The sequence below is a fragment of the Hyla sarda genome, chromosome 7 (genome assembly GCF_029499605.1).
Source record: "Hyla sarda isolate aHylSar1 chromosome 7, aHylSar1.hap1, whole genome shotgun sequence".
Taxonomy (NCBI): domain Eukaryota; kingdom Metazoa; phylum Chordata; class Amphibia; order Anura; family Hylidae; genus Hyla; species Hyla sarda.
The window spans coordinates 105,159,364-105,177,139 of record NC_079195.1 but is presented as its reverse complement, the minus strand read 5'-3'; the positions used below and the strand labels follow the sequence as shown (position 1 = coordinate 105,177,139).

At 41.3% G+C, this 17,776-nt stretch overlaps 1 protein-coding gene across 2 annotated transcripts in view; it reads left to right on the top strand.

Moving 5' to 3' along the window:
- The first annotated feature begins 213 nt into the window (after window positions 1–213).
- The window catches only part of RUFY2 (RUN and FYVE domain containing 2), a 56,176-nt gene continuing 38,613 nt past the window's right edge, over window positions 214–17,776 (top strand). The window contains exons 1-5 of one of the 2 annotated variants that reach the window (XM_056530294.1): window positions 214–368; window positions 8,313–8,427; window positions 12,439–12,609; window positions 13,239–13,356; window positions 13,443–13,544. In XM_056530294.1, coding sequence (XP_056386269.1) covers window positions 8,352–8,427; window positions 12,439–12,609; window positions 13,239–13,356; window positions 13,443–13,544 — 467 coding nt within the window. In that variant the 5' untranslated portion in view covers window positions 214–368; window positions 8,313–8,351. Of the gene's footprint in view, window positions 369–8,312; window positions 8,428–12,435; window positions 12,610–13,238; window positions 13,357–13,442; window positions 13,545–17,776 lie in introns of both variants that reach the window. The other variant, XM_056530293.1, reaches the window with a different exon arrangement.

The window sequence follows — 17,776 nt, the reverse complement described above, 5'->3', positions numbered from 1 at the left end:
CCCGTACAGTATGTCCCCCTTTACACATATAGTTCATTGGGAGCCCTGCCCTACGTCCTCAGGGAGGGGAGATGAGGGAGGGGACCTGCCGTGGAGATCTATGTCCTCAGGGAGGGGAGATGAGGGAGGGGACCTGCCGTGGAGATCTATGTCCTCAGGGAGGGGGCGTGCGGTAGAGATCTGTGTCCAGCCGAGCTCAGGGAGTGGAGATGAGGGAGGGGGCGTGAACCTCCTCCCTCCCCTTGCTCTGCCCTCCCCCAGCTCTAGCGTCGGAAATCTTCGGAGAGCTGGGGGAGGAGCGGACGCATGGATCTACGGGGGCGCAAAAAACCACCTCACACAGGACGTCTTGCATCTTGCTGAGAGAGGTGAGGAGCATCCGTGCATAGATCCGGGGCTATAGGGCAGTGTTTACCAACCAGGGTGCCTCGCACTGTTGCAAAACTACAAGTCCCAGCATGCCCGGACAGCCAAAGGCTGTCCGGGCATGCTGGGAGTTGTAGTTTTGCAACAGCTGGAGGCACCCTGGTTCAAAAACACTGCTATACGGTGTAGCAGGGCCTGTCACATATCACGTAGGAGCATGGACGTCAGGTTACTCCCGCAGAGCTTCTATATTCTTCATATCTGTTTTGTATGTGAAGATTATATGTCGGATTGGAGCTATTTTTTTTTTGTTAGTGTTTTAATACAAGATTATGTCAAGGTTGGATGAGGGATTGTGAAGAAGGACATTATACTTGTGCCGAGAAAATCCATTATCATTGGCAACAACAACCAATATAATATATTGTATAATAGATCATTGGCCATAACAACCAAAATAAATTATTTTGGTTGTTATGGCCAATGATCTATTATACAATATATTATTTTAAATAATACATTGTATAATGGATCATTGGCCTTAACAACCAATATAATATATTGTATAATAGATAAGTGGCCATAACAACCAAAATAATATATTGTATAATAGATAATTGGCTATAACAACCAATATAATATATTGTATAATAATAGATCAATGGGCATACAAACCAATATAATATATTTTATAATAGATCATTGACCATAGCAACCAATATAATATATTGTATAATAGATCATTGGCCATAACAACCAATATAATATATTGTATAATAGATAATTGGCCATAACAACCAATATAATATATTGTATAATAGATCATTGGCCATAACAACCAATATAATATATTGTATAATAGATCATTGGCCATAACAACCAAAATAATATATTGTATAATAGATAATTGGCCATAACAACCAATATAATATATTGTATAATAGATCATTGGCCATAACAACCAATATAATATATTGTATAATAGATCATTGGCCATAACAACCAATATAATATATAGTATAATAGATCATTGGCTATAAAAAACAATATAATATATTTTATAATAGATCATTGACCATAGCAACCAATGTAATATATTGTATAATAGATCATTGGCCATAACAACCAATATAATATATTGTATAATAGATCATTGGCTATAAAAACCAATATAATATATTATATAAAGATCATTGGCCATAACAACCAATATAATATATTGTATAATAGATCATTGGCCATAACAACCAATATTATATATTGTATAATAATAGATAATTTTCTATAAAAACTAATATAATATATTTTATAATAGATCATTACCATAGCAACCAATGTAATATATTGTATAATAGATTATTGGCTATAAAAACAAATATAATATACTATATAATAGATCATTGGCCATAACAACCAATATAATATATTGTATAATAATAGATCATTGGCCATAACAACCAATATAATATATTGTATAATAGATCATTGGCCATAATAACCAATATAATATATTGTATAATAGATCATTGGCCATAACAACCAATATAATATATTGTATAATAGATAATTGGCTATAAAAAACAATATAATATATTTTATAATAGATCATTGACCATAGCAACCAATTTAATATATTGTATAATAGATCATTGACCATAGCAACCAATGTAATATATTGTATAATAGATCATTGGCTATAAAAACCAATATAATATATTGTATAATAGATCATTGGCCATAACAACCAATATAATATATTGTATAATAGATCATTGGCCATAACAACCAATATAATATATTGTATAATAATAGATCATTGGCCATAACAACCAATGTAATATATTGTATAATAGATCATTGGCCATAATAACCAATATAATATATTGTATAATAATAGATCATTGGCCATAACAACCAATATAATATATTGTATAATAGATCATTGGCTATAAAAGCCAATATAATATATTGTATAATAGATCATTGGCCATAACAACCAATATAATATATTGTATAATAGATCATTGGCCATAACAACCAATATAATAAATTGTATAATAAATCATTGGCCATAACAACCAATATAATAAATTGTATAATAAATCATTGGCCATAACAACCAATATAATATATTGTAAAATAGATCATTGGCTATAAAAACCAATATAATATATTGTATGAAAAATAAAGAATTGGGTAGCTCTAAAACCAAAATAATGACTTATGGGTGCCAGGCGAGTACTAACGCGGAGGTTGTGTATTCCGTACAACCTAAACAATAATATAGGTAGGTATATACACAATCATGTGTATATAGACTACGTATTCCTCAAGGCTGGACTTGATTATAGTATATTTTTAAAAGCTTGTATATAAAAAATGAATATTTAAAGAAATGTGTGTATATATATATATATATATATATATATATATATACAATATGTATATGTGAAAATGTAAAAATAATAATAATAATACAATAGGATTTGGTCTGTATATATTGATTAGTTTTCATTTATAAAAATATTGGTTATTAGCTTGCTGCACCCTCTGCAGGGCCCTTGCTCGGGGCAGTATAGGCTATTTATTATAAAATAATGTAAAATATTGAGATAACAATTAAAAGAATAGGCCAAAACTGCCAACTGGTACTGGTATCTTCTTAGTACAATAGTGTATCGATATACAGTTAGTATACTAAAGTTCCTTTTGGCATAATGCAACAAAGTATAAAGTTAGTATAAAGCAACAAAGTTCCTTAGACACTCGTTGGTGATACAGTTGTAGTTTCTGTATCTTTTATGCATGTATGAGAAACGTTTTCCAAAATGGTAAAATAGTCTTGTATATTGTTGGTGCACAGCACCACTCACCGCCCTGTTCCTGTGAGGTCCCGATAGCTTGTAGACGGAGCTGGCACGGAAGCACTGGCCTTGGGGAAAAAGGCCCGCACGTTGCGTTCCGCTGTTCCCGATACTCTGACTGGCACGGCAAGGTTGCAAAAGTACAAGGTGTCATAGACATGGTCCCTATCTTACTGAAGTATTTTATTTTTTCAAATCTCATTTTATTGATTTTTTTTTAACATTTAGATAACAGATACAAGTGAGCTGCATGATACCATAGTCAAAGAAAGCAAAGTATGCAGCGGAATAAAACAGCCCGGCATGCAGGTCGCAATACACATATAACCTATAAGCAGATAATAGGCACACAATTCAGGAGCATGAAGAAAAAGGAGATCATGTGTTCACTTGGTGTAGGAAAGGGAACAGTAGAAGAAAAATAGTAGCAATGAAAGGGACAAAAAGGGGCAAGGAAAGTATTTTAAAATGTAGGGTTATCTTTATAAACTCTAATATTCTCTAATATTGTGGTTCTATAGAACACTGCTCTATATCATTAATATCCTGTAATTTTTAAGTCGATTCCAAACTGTTCTAAAACAGCCTATGGCTGCATTCACACTTCGTTTTCACTGTACGGGTGCCAGATCCGGCTGGGGGAGGGGAAAACCGTGCGCTTCCGTACCCCAGCCGGACCAGCGCTTAAATCCATTTACTTTAATGAGCCGACCAGAGTCAAACAGTAACTCCGGTCAGCTCATTTTTGATATGTATCCGGTTTCCTGACCGGACTTAAAACCGTAGTATACCGTACAGTGAAAATGACGTGTGGAGGCAGCCTATATCTGTTGGTGTCCTGTACTTGCTAGTAGTCTGTATTTCCTGGTAGCCTGTATCTGATGGTATCTGTTGGTAGCCTGTATCTGGTGGTATCTGTTGGTAGCCTGTATCTGGTGGTATCTGTTGGTAGCCTGTATCTGATGGTATCTGTTGGTAGCCTGTATCTGAGGTTATCTGTTGGTAGCCTGTATCTGATGGTATCTGTTGGTAGCCTGTGTCTGAGGTTATCTGTTGGTAGCCTGTATCTGATGGTATCTGTTGGTAGCCTGTATCTACTGTTATCTGCTGGTAGACTGTATCTGGTTGTATTTGTTGGTAGCCTGTATCTGAGGTTATCTGTTGGTAGCCTGTATCTGGTGTTATCTGTTGCCAGCCTGTATCTGATGGTATCTGTTGGCAGCCTGTATCTGGTGGTATCTGTTGGTAGCCTGTATCTGGTGTTATTTGTTGCCAGCCTGTATCTGGTGGTATCTGTTGGTATCCTGTATCTGATGGTATCTGTTGGCAGCCTGTATCTGGTTGTATCTGTTGGTAGCCTGTATCTGATGGTATCTGTTGGTAGCCTGTATCTAATGGTATCTGTTGGTAGCCTGTATCTGGTGGTATCTGTTGGTAGTCTGTATCTGTTGTATTCTGTTGGTAGTCTGTATTTGTTGGTAGCCTGTATCTGGTGGTAACTGTTGGTAGCCTGTATCTGGTTGTATCTGTTGGTAGCCTGTATCTGTTGGTAGTCTGTATCTGGTGGTATCTGTTGGTAGACTGTATCTGGTGTTATCTGTTGCCAGCCTGTATCTGTTGGTATCCTGTATCTGGTGTTATCTGTTGGTAGCCTGTATCTGGTTGTATCTGTTCGTAGCCTGTATCTGATGGTATCTGTTGGCAGCCTGTATCTGGTTGTATTTGTTGGTAGCCTGTATCTGATGGTATCTGTTTGCAGCCTGTATCTGATGGTATCTGTTGGTAGCCTGTATCTAATGGTATCTGTTGGTAGCCTGTATCTGGTGGTATCTGTTGGTAGCCTGTATCTGGTGGTATCTGTTGGTAGCCTGTATCTGGTGGTATCTGTTAGTAGTCTGTATCTGTTGGTAGCCTGTATCTGGTGGTATCTGTTGGTAGCCTGTATCTGGTTGTATCTGTTGGTAGCCTGTATCTGGGTGTATCTGTTGGTAGCCTGTATCTGGTGGTATCTGTTGGTAGCATGTATCTGGTGTTATCTGTTGGTAGCCTGTATCTGGTGGTATCTGTTGGCAGCCTGTATCTGATGTTATCTGTTGGTAGCCTGTATTTGGTTGTATCTCTTGGTAGCCTGTATCTGATGGTATCTGTTGGCAGCCTGTATCTGGTTGTATCTGTTGGTAGCCTGTATCTGATGGTATCTGTTGGTAGCCTGTATCTAATGATATCTGTTGGTAGCCTGTATCTGGTGGTATCTGTTGGTAGTCTGTATCTGTTGTATTCTGTTGGTAGTCTGTATCTGTTGGTAGCCTGTATCTGGTGGTAACTGTTGGTAGCCTGTATCTGGTTGTATCTGGTAGCCTGTATCTGTTGGTAGTCTGTATCTGGTGGTATCTGTTGGTAGACTGTATCTGGTGTTATCTGTTGCCAGCCTGTATCTGTTGGTATCCTGTATCTGGTGTTATCTGTTGGTAGCCTGTATCTGGTTGTATCTGTTGGTATCCTGTATCTGATGGTATCTGTTGGCAGCCTGTATCTGGTTGTATTTGTTGGTAGCCTGTATCTGATGGTATCTGTTTGCAGCCTGTATCTGATGGTATCTGTTGGTAGCCTGTATCTAATGGTATCTGTTGGTAGCCTGTATCTGGTGGTATCTGTTGGTAGCCTGTATCTGTTGGTAGCCTGTATCTGGTGGTATCTGTTGGTAGTCTGGATCTGTTGGTAGCCTGTATCTGGTGGTATCTGTTGGTAGCCTGTATCTGGTGGTATCTGTTGGTAGCATGTATCTGGTGTTATCTGTTGGTAGCCTGTATCTGGTTGTATCTGTTGGTAGCCTGTATCTGGTGGTATCTGTTGGCAGCCTGTATCTGGTTGTATCTGTTGGTAGCCTGTATCTGGTGGTATCTGTTGGCAGCCTGTATCTGGTTGTATCTGTTGGCAGTCTGTATCTGATGGTATCTGTTTGTAGCCTGTATCTGGTGGTATCTGTTGGTAGCATGTATCTGATGGTATCTGTTGGTAGCCTGTATCTGATGGTATCTGTTGGTATCCTGTATCTGGTGTTATCTGTTGGTAGCCTGTATCTGGTGGTATCTGTTGGTAGCCTGTATCTGGTTGTATCTGTTGGTAGCCTGTATCTGATGGTATCTGTTGGTAGCCTGTATCTGATGGTATCTGTTGGTAGTCTGTATCTGTTGTATTCTGTTGGTAGTCTGTATCTGTTGGTAGCCTGTATCTGGTGGTAACTGTTGGTAGCCTGTATCTGGTTGTATCTGTTGGTAGCCTGTATCTGTTGGTAGTCTGTATCTGGTGGTATCTGTTGGTAGACTGTATCTGGTGTTATCTGTTGCCAGCCTGTATCTGTTGGTATCCTGTATCTGGTGTTATCTGTTGGTAGCCTGTATCTGGTTGTATCTGTTGGTATCCTGTATCTGATGGTATCTGTTGGCAGCCTGTATCTGGTTGTATTTGTTGGTAGCCTGTATCTGATGGTATCTGTTTGCAGCCTGTATCTGATGGTATCTTTTGGTAGCCTGTATCTAATGGTATCTGTTGGTAGCCTGTATCTGGTGGTATCTGTTGGTAGCCTGTATCTGGTGGTATCTGTTGGTAGCCTGTATCTGGTGGTATCTGTTTGTAGCCTGTATCTGGTGGTATCTGTTGGTAGTCTGTATCTGTTGGTAGCCTGTATCTGGTGGTATCTGTTGGTAGCCTGTATCTGGTGGTATCTGTTGGTAGCATGTATCTGGTGTTATCTGTTGGTAGCCTGTATCTGATTGTATCTGTTGGTAGCCTGTATCTGGTGGTATCTGTTGGCAGCCTGTATCTGGTTGTATCTGTTGGTAGCCTGTATCTGGTGGTATCTGTTGGCAGCCTGTATCTGGTTGTATCTGTTGGCAGTCTGTATCTGATGGTATCTGTTTGTAGCCTGTATCTGGTGGTATCTGTTGGGAGCATGTATCTGATGGTATTTGTTGGTAGCCTGTATCTGATGGTATCTGTTGGTATCCTGTATCTGGTGGTATCTGTTGGTAGCCTGTATCTGATGGTATCTGTTGGTATCCTGTATCTGGTGGTATCTGTTGGTAGCCTGTATCTGGTGGTATCTGTTGGTAGCCTGTATCTGGTTGTATCTGTTGGTAGCCTGTATCTGATGGTATCTGTTGGTAGCCTGTATCTGATGGTATCTGTTGGTAGCCTGTATCTGATGGTATCTGTTGGTAGCCTGTATCTGGTGTTATCTGTTGGTAGCCTGTATCTGGTGTTATCTGTTGGTAGCCTGTATCTGGTTGTATCTGTTGGTAGCCTGTATCTGATGGTATCTGTTGGTAGCCTGTATCTGATGGTATCTGTTGGTAGCCTGTATCTGATGGTATCTGTTGGTATCCTGTATCTGGTTGTATCTGTTGGTAGCCTGTATCTACTATTATCTGCTGGTAGACTGTAGCTGCTGTAAAGGGATTGTCGGGCTCACCTAATAATTCCTCCACTGTTCCATTCAGAAACAATGGTCTAAAGAAAAGTAGTAACACATGACTACAGGATCTGGCTACACACGCCTTTCTAGCCATTCCAGTACAAGTTTCAATAATTGTGCCTTTTGCCTGCACACTATACTATAATAGGGAATATCAGTAGAGTACTAAGCATTGCTGATAATGCAGTATTAAAATGTATTATGGCAGTGTTTTCCAAACAGTGTGCTTCCAACTGTTGCAAAACTACATCTCCCAGCATGCCCAGACAGCCAAAGGCTGTTCAGGCATGCTGGAAGTTGTAGTTTTGGAACAGCTGGAGGCACATTGTTTAGAATATGCTTCCAGCAGTTTATGGTTTTTCATTGTATACTGAAAAGCTCTACCGATTTCCAGGATACTTTTTGCCTGAATTCCTTAGGGGTTTCAAGACCTCTGTATTCTGTCAATGAAGAAGAATCTTCACTGTATAAGAATAACATTTATTTGTTGAAAACCACTCAAATTATCCGAAACTTTCTTCATTATCACCACCGCCAAAAAAGGTTTAATCTTTGTTATTTTCAGGGAAGCAGAATACCTACAATGACTTTACATTACTTTTTCACAGGTCGCTGTAAAAGAAACAGAGTGACCACACTTTCCCATCATGACTCAGTACGGTGCACCAAGAAATCCTGTCAACTGGGTTTCCCACATCACAGCAGCTGTGGTATCCCAGCCAGGTTTGTCATTTTTGTTTTTCTAACATTAAACTTTTCCCGTCACATTACATAACATCATGGCGTCTCCCGCTCAGGACCATACTCCCTGACCCAGAGCGGGAAACCAGGAGGGGAATTTAAGATGCGAGGTGAAAGTCACAAGAAAACGTACCCTGTTGCCATATAAAAAAAACTGTGGTTAGATAACACGTATCTCCCAAAACATGTAAATATATATTGTAGTGGTCCACAAAAAATAAATATGAATAATGATAAAACAATTTTACACACTTCCACTACTACTAATAATAATAATAACAATAATTACACATAATTTATGAGATAGAGTCCATCAACATAATTGCATCATAATATACAACAAGTTCCCCATACAATAATATAGCGTAAATAGTAGTAACACATTCTAATACACTGACTGTAGAGGGGAACAGCCCATGCATTGCTTGTACATTAAAGTGTAAAGTACAGGAGCATTCAGGTGTAGTTGTTGAGGCATGGGCTGTGGTAAGCTACTCTGCCCAACATGTATCGCCAGACCACTTCCAGCTTTTTCAGAGGTTCATAGATAAAAGCTTAAAGAATTCCATTTATAGCATGTACAATCAATACAAAGTGATTAGATACACATAAATAATAGCCTGTAGTTAATGGGAGTGGCCTGCACATATTTATCATATTTCTGCACAAAGAAACAATATATTTGCATTCTGTAAGTATGTGAGTATACCGTAATTAAAAACCAATATATTTCATGAAAGGGAATAAAAAATGTTAGAGACCAAAAATGTAATAAATTGAATAAAAATGACACAAAACATTTTGTTTACAGCTTGTTTTAAAACATATATATATACAACAATATAACTCCACATTTGTGGCCTTTCCATAATCATTTCAACATGCACTATAAATGCAGAAGAACATTGTAAAAAAAAAAAAAAATACAGAATGGTGTTTTTTGCTATCCCCCTCAACCCTCCCAAAAACTGTATTAAAAAAAATACAAACACATAGGTACTGAAATCTAAAGACTGTACATGGTTTGGTCCTACAAGCGGACCTGTAAGCAGGAATTTTAGGCATACATTTTTTCTATATAGTCCATTTCCAGCCCTGATATTGAAATGTTTTAGTTTTTACACAAATGAAGCTCAAAAGGCCAGGGGACGTTTCCCAACATGGCAAGAGCCCAGGTAAGTCCATCCCATGTTCTCTTTATCTAGTGACTGTCGGTCAAATGGGATAAATCGATGAAAGAAGGCAAGTGGGCAGTAGTAAAGAGGACATGGGCTGGACTTACCTGGGCCCTACTGCCCTATTGCAACATCACAATGCTTGATTGTGACATCACAGTGCCCCGTTGTGACATTAAATGTTTGAATGTGACATCACTGTGCCCTATTTTTACATCACCTGATTGTGACGTTACAACAAGACATCACAATTGTGACATCACAATGTGACAATGCCAATTGTGACATCACAAAGACTAAATAAAAATTCATATTTTGTCTCAGTTTGTTGTGTGTTTGTCTTTGTGCCCCCTTTGTTTGTACCCCCACCCCTCCCCTTCCCGTGTTTGTGGCCCTTTGGGTCTACCTGCCCATGTAGGTTGGTGCGTAGACTTACGCTTGTTTAAGCTTTTAAATGGTTAAAGTTTATGGTCTTATTGTTTTAGCATCTTGGTACTGGGGGCCTTTGCTGGAATTTCTATGGCTTTATTGCCCTACTATGGCCCTCCCATTTGCCTGGTCTCGGCCCTCTGTGATGTTAATTACCGTATATACTCGAGTATAAGCCGACCCGAGTATAAGCCGAGGCCCCTAATTTCAACCCAAAATCCCAGGAAAAGTTATTGACTTGAGTATAAGCCTAGGGTGGGAAATACATCATCCCCCCTGTCATCATCCAGACCCCCGTCATTAACATCCTCATCATCATCACCGCCTGTCATCATCCAGACCCTCATCATCATCACCTGTCATCATCCCACGCCCCCCCCTTCATCATCCCCTTGTCATCATCCCACACCCCCCCCCCTTCATCATCCCTTGTCATCATCCCACACCCCCACCCCTTCATCATCCCCTTGTCATCATACCACACCCCCCCCTTCATCATCCCCTTGTAATCATCCCACACCCCCCCCTTCATCATCCCCTTGTCATCATCCCCACCCCCCTTCATCATCCTCTTGTCATCATCCCACACCCCCCCTTCATCCTCCTCTTATCATCCGCCCTCAGTGGTCTTCAACCTGCGGACCTCCAGAGGTTTCAAAACTACAACTCCCAGCAAGCCCGGGCAGCCATCGGCTGTCCGGGCTTGCTGGGAGTTGTAGTTTTGAAACCTCCGGAGGTCCGCAGGTTGAAGACCACTGCGGCCTTCGACATCATCCAGCCCCCTCTCACCCCCTTTAGTTCTGTACAGTACTCACCTCCGCTCGGCGCTGGTCAGGTGCTGCTGGACTGTCCGGTGGGGAGGTCGTCCGGTTGGATAGTGGTTCCGGGCTGCTATCTTCACCGGGGGCGCCTCTTCTTCGCGCTTCGGGCCCAGAATAGAGGCGTTGCCTGGACGATGACGCAGACGTACGTTGGTAATGAACGTACCTCTGCGTCGTTGTCAAGGCAACGTGACTATTCTGGGGCCGGGCCCGAATTGCTTAGAAGAGGCCTCCCCGGTGAAGATAGCAGCCCGGAACCACTATCCCACCGGACGACCTCCTCACCGGACAGTCCTGCAGCACTGGACCAGCGCCGAGCGGAGGTGAGTACTGTACAGAACTAAAGGGGGTGAGAGGGGGCTGGATGATGTCGAAGGCCGCAGTGGTCTTCAACCTGCGGACCTCCGGAGGTTTCAAAATTACAACTCCCAGCAAGCCCGGACAGCCGATGGCTGCCCGGGCTTGCTGGGAGTTGTAGTTTTGAAACCTCTGGAGGTCCGCAGGTTGAAGACCACTGCGGGTGGAGAGTTCACTCGAGTATAAGCCGAGGGGGGTGTTTTCAGCACGAAAAATCGTGCTGAAAAACTCGGCTTATACTCGAGTATATACGGTATATGTTTTTTTCTCCTTTATTTGGATTTGTATCCATGAAAAATTCCTTAATAAAAATTACAGTTTAAAAAAAAAAGCATATTTTGTATTCTACACTGTTATCACTAAAGTCTCTCAAAGAAACGATTTTACTGGTGAAAATCGTGCAGCCATTCAGGTGATATTCAGCTATATTAGCAACAAGATGAATAGCTCCTGAACAGCTGCACCGATTTTCACTCAACAAGAAGTGTAGCATCACCTGCACTATATACCTGTATATTCAGGGAAGTTCGCGTGACCCTGCTGTCACCTTCCCTTTAATTTGGTCATAAATTGGCTTAGAAATTGGCTCCAGAGAGAGAAAAGCTTACAAGAAGCCTGTCATATAATTGATTCTCTCATAAACTTTACTAATAACACAAACTAAATTTTTTTTAATAAAGACCTATGGAGAAAAAGGTAAATGCTTTTCAAAGTTGTCGATAGCCTTTTATTTTTTTTCTTTCATGACATTTCAGATTACTATATTTTTCCTGAATATATAGTCTATTAATATATTCTTTTTTACTCGGAAAGGTGACACTACATAGTCAATAGTCAGCAAGCACACATCTTCACACCCTGATGTCTTGTTCTGTATGAAGGAAGGTTGGCAGTAAAAGAAATGTAATACCATGATATTGAAAAATGTTATTATGATATTTTTTTTCCTGTGCCAGTAGCCCACACAACCCTCATGGTATTGTTCCCACCTTCTCATTCTCTGTGCCTGATGTGGATTCTAATGATATATTCACATTTGTGAAGATAATTGTATTCTCTTAGACAACCACATTACAGATCACAAAGTAGAGACCATTTAGCCCATCAACTACAATTGCTATTGATTTCTAGCTGTGTTTTGGGTATATGCATAATTCATACTTGGTAATATGATGGCTTTTAAATTCTATCATTATCCTGTGTACTAGCAGCAAGAGATCCAGCTGTTGTCGAGCGGACGAATTTGCTGAATATGGCTAAACTCAGTATAAAAGGACTCATTGAATCAGCTCTGAGTTATGGCCGGACTCTGGATTCAGATTACCCTCCTCTTCAGCAGTTCTTTGTTGTGATGGAACACTGCCTCAAGCATGGTCTTAAAGGTACAGTAAATAACTAAAAGCAGTATATAATATTGTCCTGAAAGCAATTGATAGTCAGCATACCAATGTATAGTGAAATGGCAAGTGAATTAATTTTATTAATTTATGTTGTGAAGACAAATGACTGGTTACATAAACTGAAAACGTTTCGGGCTGCTGCCCTTCATCAGGCTGGCATCTAGTAGTCCTGGGTCTGGAGTACATGTCATACCCTTAGTGTGGCACAGTAGAACACAGAGGAGAGTAATATGCTGTCAAACGAATGCAGTGGTGCAGTGTTAAAGGATTATTTCCAGCTCATGAAGTTAACCCCATCCACAGGATGAGAATAAGAAGCTGATTGTGTGGGGGTCCATCCACTGGGATCTCCACCAATCCCAAGAATAGGTATGGATCCCCTCTGACCAGCCTGTTATCCTCTATTCTGTGTATAGGGCATAGCTTCATGAACTAGGAGTACCCCTATAAGCTTCGGATCTGTGGCATGAATTGATGGTGTTCATTGACCACAGAGGTAAAATTATTAAAATGTACAACTACAATAAATTCATTAAATTAATCTGTCTCTCAGTGGTTCAGAAATCCTAATAATCAGTCTCACAAAAGGACTGTATGTTCTTTCATGACAGTGAGAAAATCCTTCCTTAGCTTTAATAGAACAATATGGGGTCCTCTGGAGATGGTGGAGAAAATATGTCCTGAAGCAGAAGATGTTGCAGCCAGTGTGAGGGATTTACCAGGACTCAGGTGTGCTTATATTATTTCTTGGCAGCCTGTTACTACCGTATTTCCTATGTCCTGCATTGGCCTAATATTAACAATTTCTTTCTTAGGACCCCCCTTGGTCGAGCTAGAGCTTGGCTGCGGTTATCGATGATGCAGAAGAAGCTAGCAGACTACCTGCGTTGCCTGATCATGCGCAGGGATATTTTAAGGTAAGTAGCATAGCTCCTGTGGCTATTTTACAGTTATCAAATTTAAGACACAAGAGCAATAAATAATTCTGCAAAAAAATTTCACTAGAGCTATATGATAAAAGAATGGCATTAAAGTGTCATCAGAAAATGAACTACTATTTATTTCACTATTCAGTATTAAAGTCATCCTAAAATCTTGCAGTTTTAATTCTGGCCAGTAAGCCTCATAATAAGCTGAGACTTCCGGTTCTACAGAGATCACTTCTCAACAGTCTTCTCATACAGGATAACAGTGAAAGGTGGCACCAATATATAGATAAGACAGCAAAACACCATTCACAATAGGTGATCAGTGCTCATTCTCTTCCCCTCCCTGCACAATGACCTCTGCACAGCTCACAAAACATTCCTCTTAAATAGAAGACAATTAAGTTATTTCCAGTTTGTTATTTCCTAAGTCTGTGAATCTTGCTGTGGAGCCTAAGGCTAGGTTCACACTACGGTTTGTAATTACGGTTCCAGTATACGGCTGGGAGGAGGGGTGGGCGGGGCTTAATCGCAGCGCCCGCACTCAGCCGTATAGGGAACCGTAGTTAATGTATGTCTATGAGCCGACCGGAGTGAACCGCAGCCTCCGGTCGGCTGCTTTTTCGGCCGTATGCGGTTTCCCGACCGCAGGCAAAAACGTGGTTGACCACGTTTTTGCCTGCGGTCGGGAAAACGCATACGGCCGAAAAAGCAGCCGACCGGAGGCTGCAGTTCAATCCGGTCGGCTCATAGACATACATTAACTACGGTTTCCGAATACGGCTCAGTGCGGGCGCCGCAATTAAGCCCTGCCCACCCCTCCTCCCAGCCATATACGGGAACCGTAATTACAAACTGTAGTGTGAACCCAGCCTAACTCTGTGCTTGAAACTCAAGCAATATGGCTTCCCCCAATAACAATTATAAATTGTAAACGCTCACAATATAGAAAGCTTTTATGGAGCATTATAGCTGCTTTGTAGAGTCCAATGCTTATTATATCAATGACTATATATAGATGAAGCAGAGCTCAACTTATGTTTAAATCTTTGGGCTGCATAGTTTTCATATCTCAGTTTTAGTTAAACTTTTTTATATATATATATATATATATATATATATATATATACCAACTGGCTCCAGAAAGTTAAACAGATTTGTAAATTAACTTAAATAAAGTAGAAAAAGATAAAAGTGGTGGCACCTAACGGTCTGAAAAATGCAATACTTCAACACAGTCTATACATTGGGTCCAAAATTCTAAAGACTATAGTGGTAGTCCATGTTCATAGTAAATTCCATGCGCTGCGGTGGTGCCAGGACTGAGATATGCAGAAGAATCAATAATTCTAATAAAGAAAGGGGTCCGGCAACTCACCGTCTCGGCGCTTACTGCTAGGAGGCTTGGATTCCGTCCATGGGGCAGAGGTTTGTGCGGGAAGCGGAAGCTTCCCGCACAAACCTCTGCCCCATGGACGGAATCCAAGCCTCCTAGCAGTAAGCGCCGAGACGGTGAGTTGCCGGACCCCTTTCTTTGTTACAAGATTTGTAAATTACTTCTATTAAAAAATCTTTATACTTTCAGCACTTATGAGCTGCTGAAGCTGATGACTCTCTGATGACACCTGTCTCGGGAACTGTCCAGAGTAGAAGCAAATCCCCATAGCAAACCTCTTCTGCTCTGTGCAGTTCCCGAGATAAGCAGAGATGTCAGCAGAGAGCACTGTTACCAGACAGAAAAGAACAACTTGACTTTAGCAGCTGATAATTATTGGAAGGATTAAGATTTATTTTATAGAAGTAATTTACAAAGCCCAACACGGCTAATAATTTATCAACAAAACCTACAAAATTAGCCCAAAGATATAATCAAAGTTTCATCTTTATTAATGTATACAAAACAGGTAGAAAAAACACCCATAAAATGACCCACCCTTAAAAAAAAAACCAACACAAAGCTAAGCAGGATATCACTGGGATATCTACAGAAATCACGGTATTACCAATATACAGTCTTACAGTATTAGTTTAGTCAGCACATAGGAGAACAATATCTCAAATAAAAAACTGTACCTAATTGTGACATGCTGAAGGCTTCCCAGTGATGATCCTGCAACCTCGACACGTGTTTCGGATGATTCCGTTCTCAAGAGGCGCTCCTTGAGAAAGGAATCATCCGAAACTCATGTCGAGGTTGCAGGATCATCACTGGGAAGCCGTCAGCATGTCACAATTACCGTATTTATCGGGGTATACCACGCACCGGCCTATAACACGCACCCTCATTTTACCAAGGATATTTGGGTAAAAAAAGTTTTTTACCCAAATATCCATGGTAAAATGACGGTGCGTGTGTGCGCGTGTATACCCCGATATACCCCCAGGAAAGGCAGGGGGAGAGAGGCCGTCGCTGCCCGCTTCTCTCCCCCTGCCTTTCCTGGGGTCTAGAGCGCTGCTGCCGGCCCTTCTCTCCCCCTAGCTATCGGCGCCGCTGCCCGTTCTGTCCCCCTGACTATCGATGCCGGCGCCCCATTGCCGGCGCCGATAGCCAGGGGGAGAGAAGGGGCAGCGGCACCGATTGCCGGCGCCGCTGCCCCGTTGCCTCCCCCCATCCCCGGTGGCATAATTACCTGGTTCGGGTCCGCGCTGCTGCAGGCCTCCGACGTGCGTCCCCAACGTCGTTGCTATGCGCTGCACGGCGCGGCGCATGACGTCAGTGCGCCGCGCCGTGCATAGCAACGACGAAGGGGACGCACGCCGGAGGCCTGCAGCAGCACGGACCCGAACCAGGTAATTATGCCACCGGGGATGGGGAGTGGCAACGGGGCAGCGGCGCCGGCAATGGGTGCCGCTGCCCCTTCTCTCCCCCTGGCTGTTGGCTCCGCTTCTCTCCCCCTGGCTATCGGTGCCGGCAATGGGGCGCCGGTACCGATAGTCAGGGGGACAGAACGGGCAGCGGCGCCGATAGCTAGGGGGAGAGAAGGGCCGGCAGCAGGGCTCTTAGACCCCAGGAAAGGCAGGGGGAGAGAAGCGAGCAGCGACGGCCTCTCTCCCCCTGCCTTTCCTGGGAGTGTATCGGCGTATAACACGCACATAGACTTTAGGCTAAAAATTTTAGCCTAAAAAGTGCGTGTTATACGCCGATAAATACGGTAGGTACAGTTTTTTATTTGAGATATTGTTCTCCTATGTGCTGACTAAACTAATACTGTAAGACTGTATATTGGTAATACCGTGATTTCTGTAGATATCCCAGTGATATCCTGCTTAGCTTTGTGTTGTTTTTTTTTTAAGGGTGGGTCATTTTATGGGTGTTTTTTTCTACCTGTTTTGTATACATTAATAAAGATGAAACTTTGATTATATGTTTGGGCTAATTTACAAATCTGTTTAACTTTCTGGAGCCAGTTGATATAAAAAAAAAAGGTTTTTTCCTGGAATTCCCCTTTAACTCTATTAAATAGTACAGGAAGTATATCTGCAAATTACATATAATGTGTTATCGTGACTAGTTTCAAAGTTTCTGTTATGATACATCTGTAGTAACAAAATAATATATGCTGGCCAAACATCTTCTTAAAGGGGTACTCCGCCCCTAGACATCTTATCCCCTATCCTTTGGATGTCTGACCCCTATCCTGTGGATAAAGGATAAGTTGTTTTTGATACAAATTTTCTTTAAAGGGGTTATCCAGGAATAGAAAAACAGAACTTATTTCTTTCAAAAAACCCTCCCTTTTTCTCTCCAGGTTGGGTGTGGTTCTGCAGCTCAGTTCCATTGAAGTGAATGGAGCCAAGTTGTAATACCACATCCAACCTAAAGACAGGCGTAGAGTTGTTTTTTAAAGAAATTAGCTCTGTTTTTCTGAACTAACATGCTCTCTTTAGGGGAGATTTATCAAAATCTGTGTAGGGGAAAAGTGACACAGTTGCCCATAGCAACCAATCAGAGTCCTTCTTCCATTTTTAAAACGACCTCTACAAAACGGAGGAAGCTATCTGATTGGTTGCTATGGGCAACTGCACCACTCTTCCCCTACACATATTTTGCGCCAGAATTGAAAAAAACCCTAACTCTCCATTTTGCTAAGAAAACCCGAAAAAGGGGTATGGCCGCTGGGAAAAGGATGTGTGGTCTCTGAAAAGGGGCGTGTTCACAACATTTTCACAAAAAAAGCTACATATTTACTAAGGTTTCCACATAAAATTTGGTGGATTTGAGC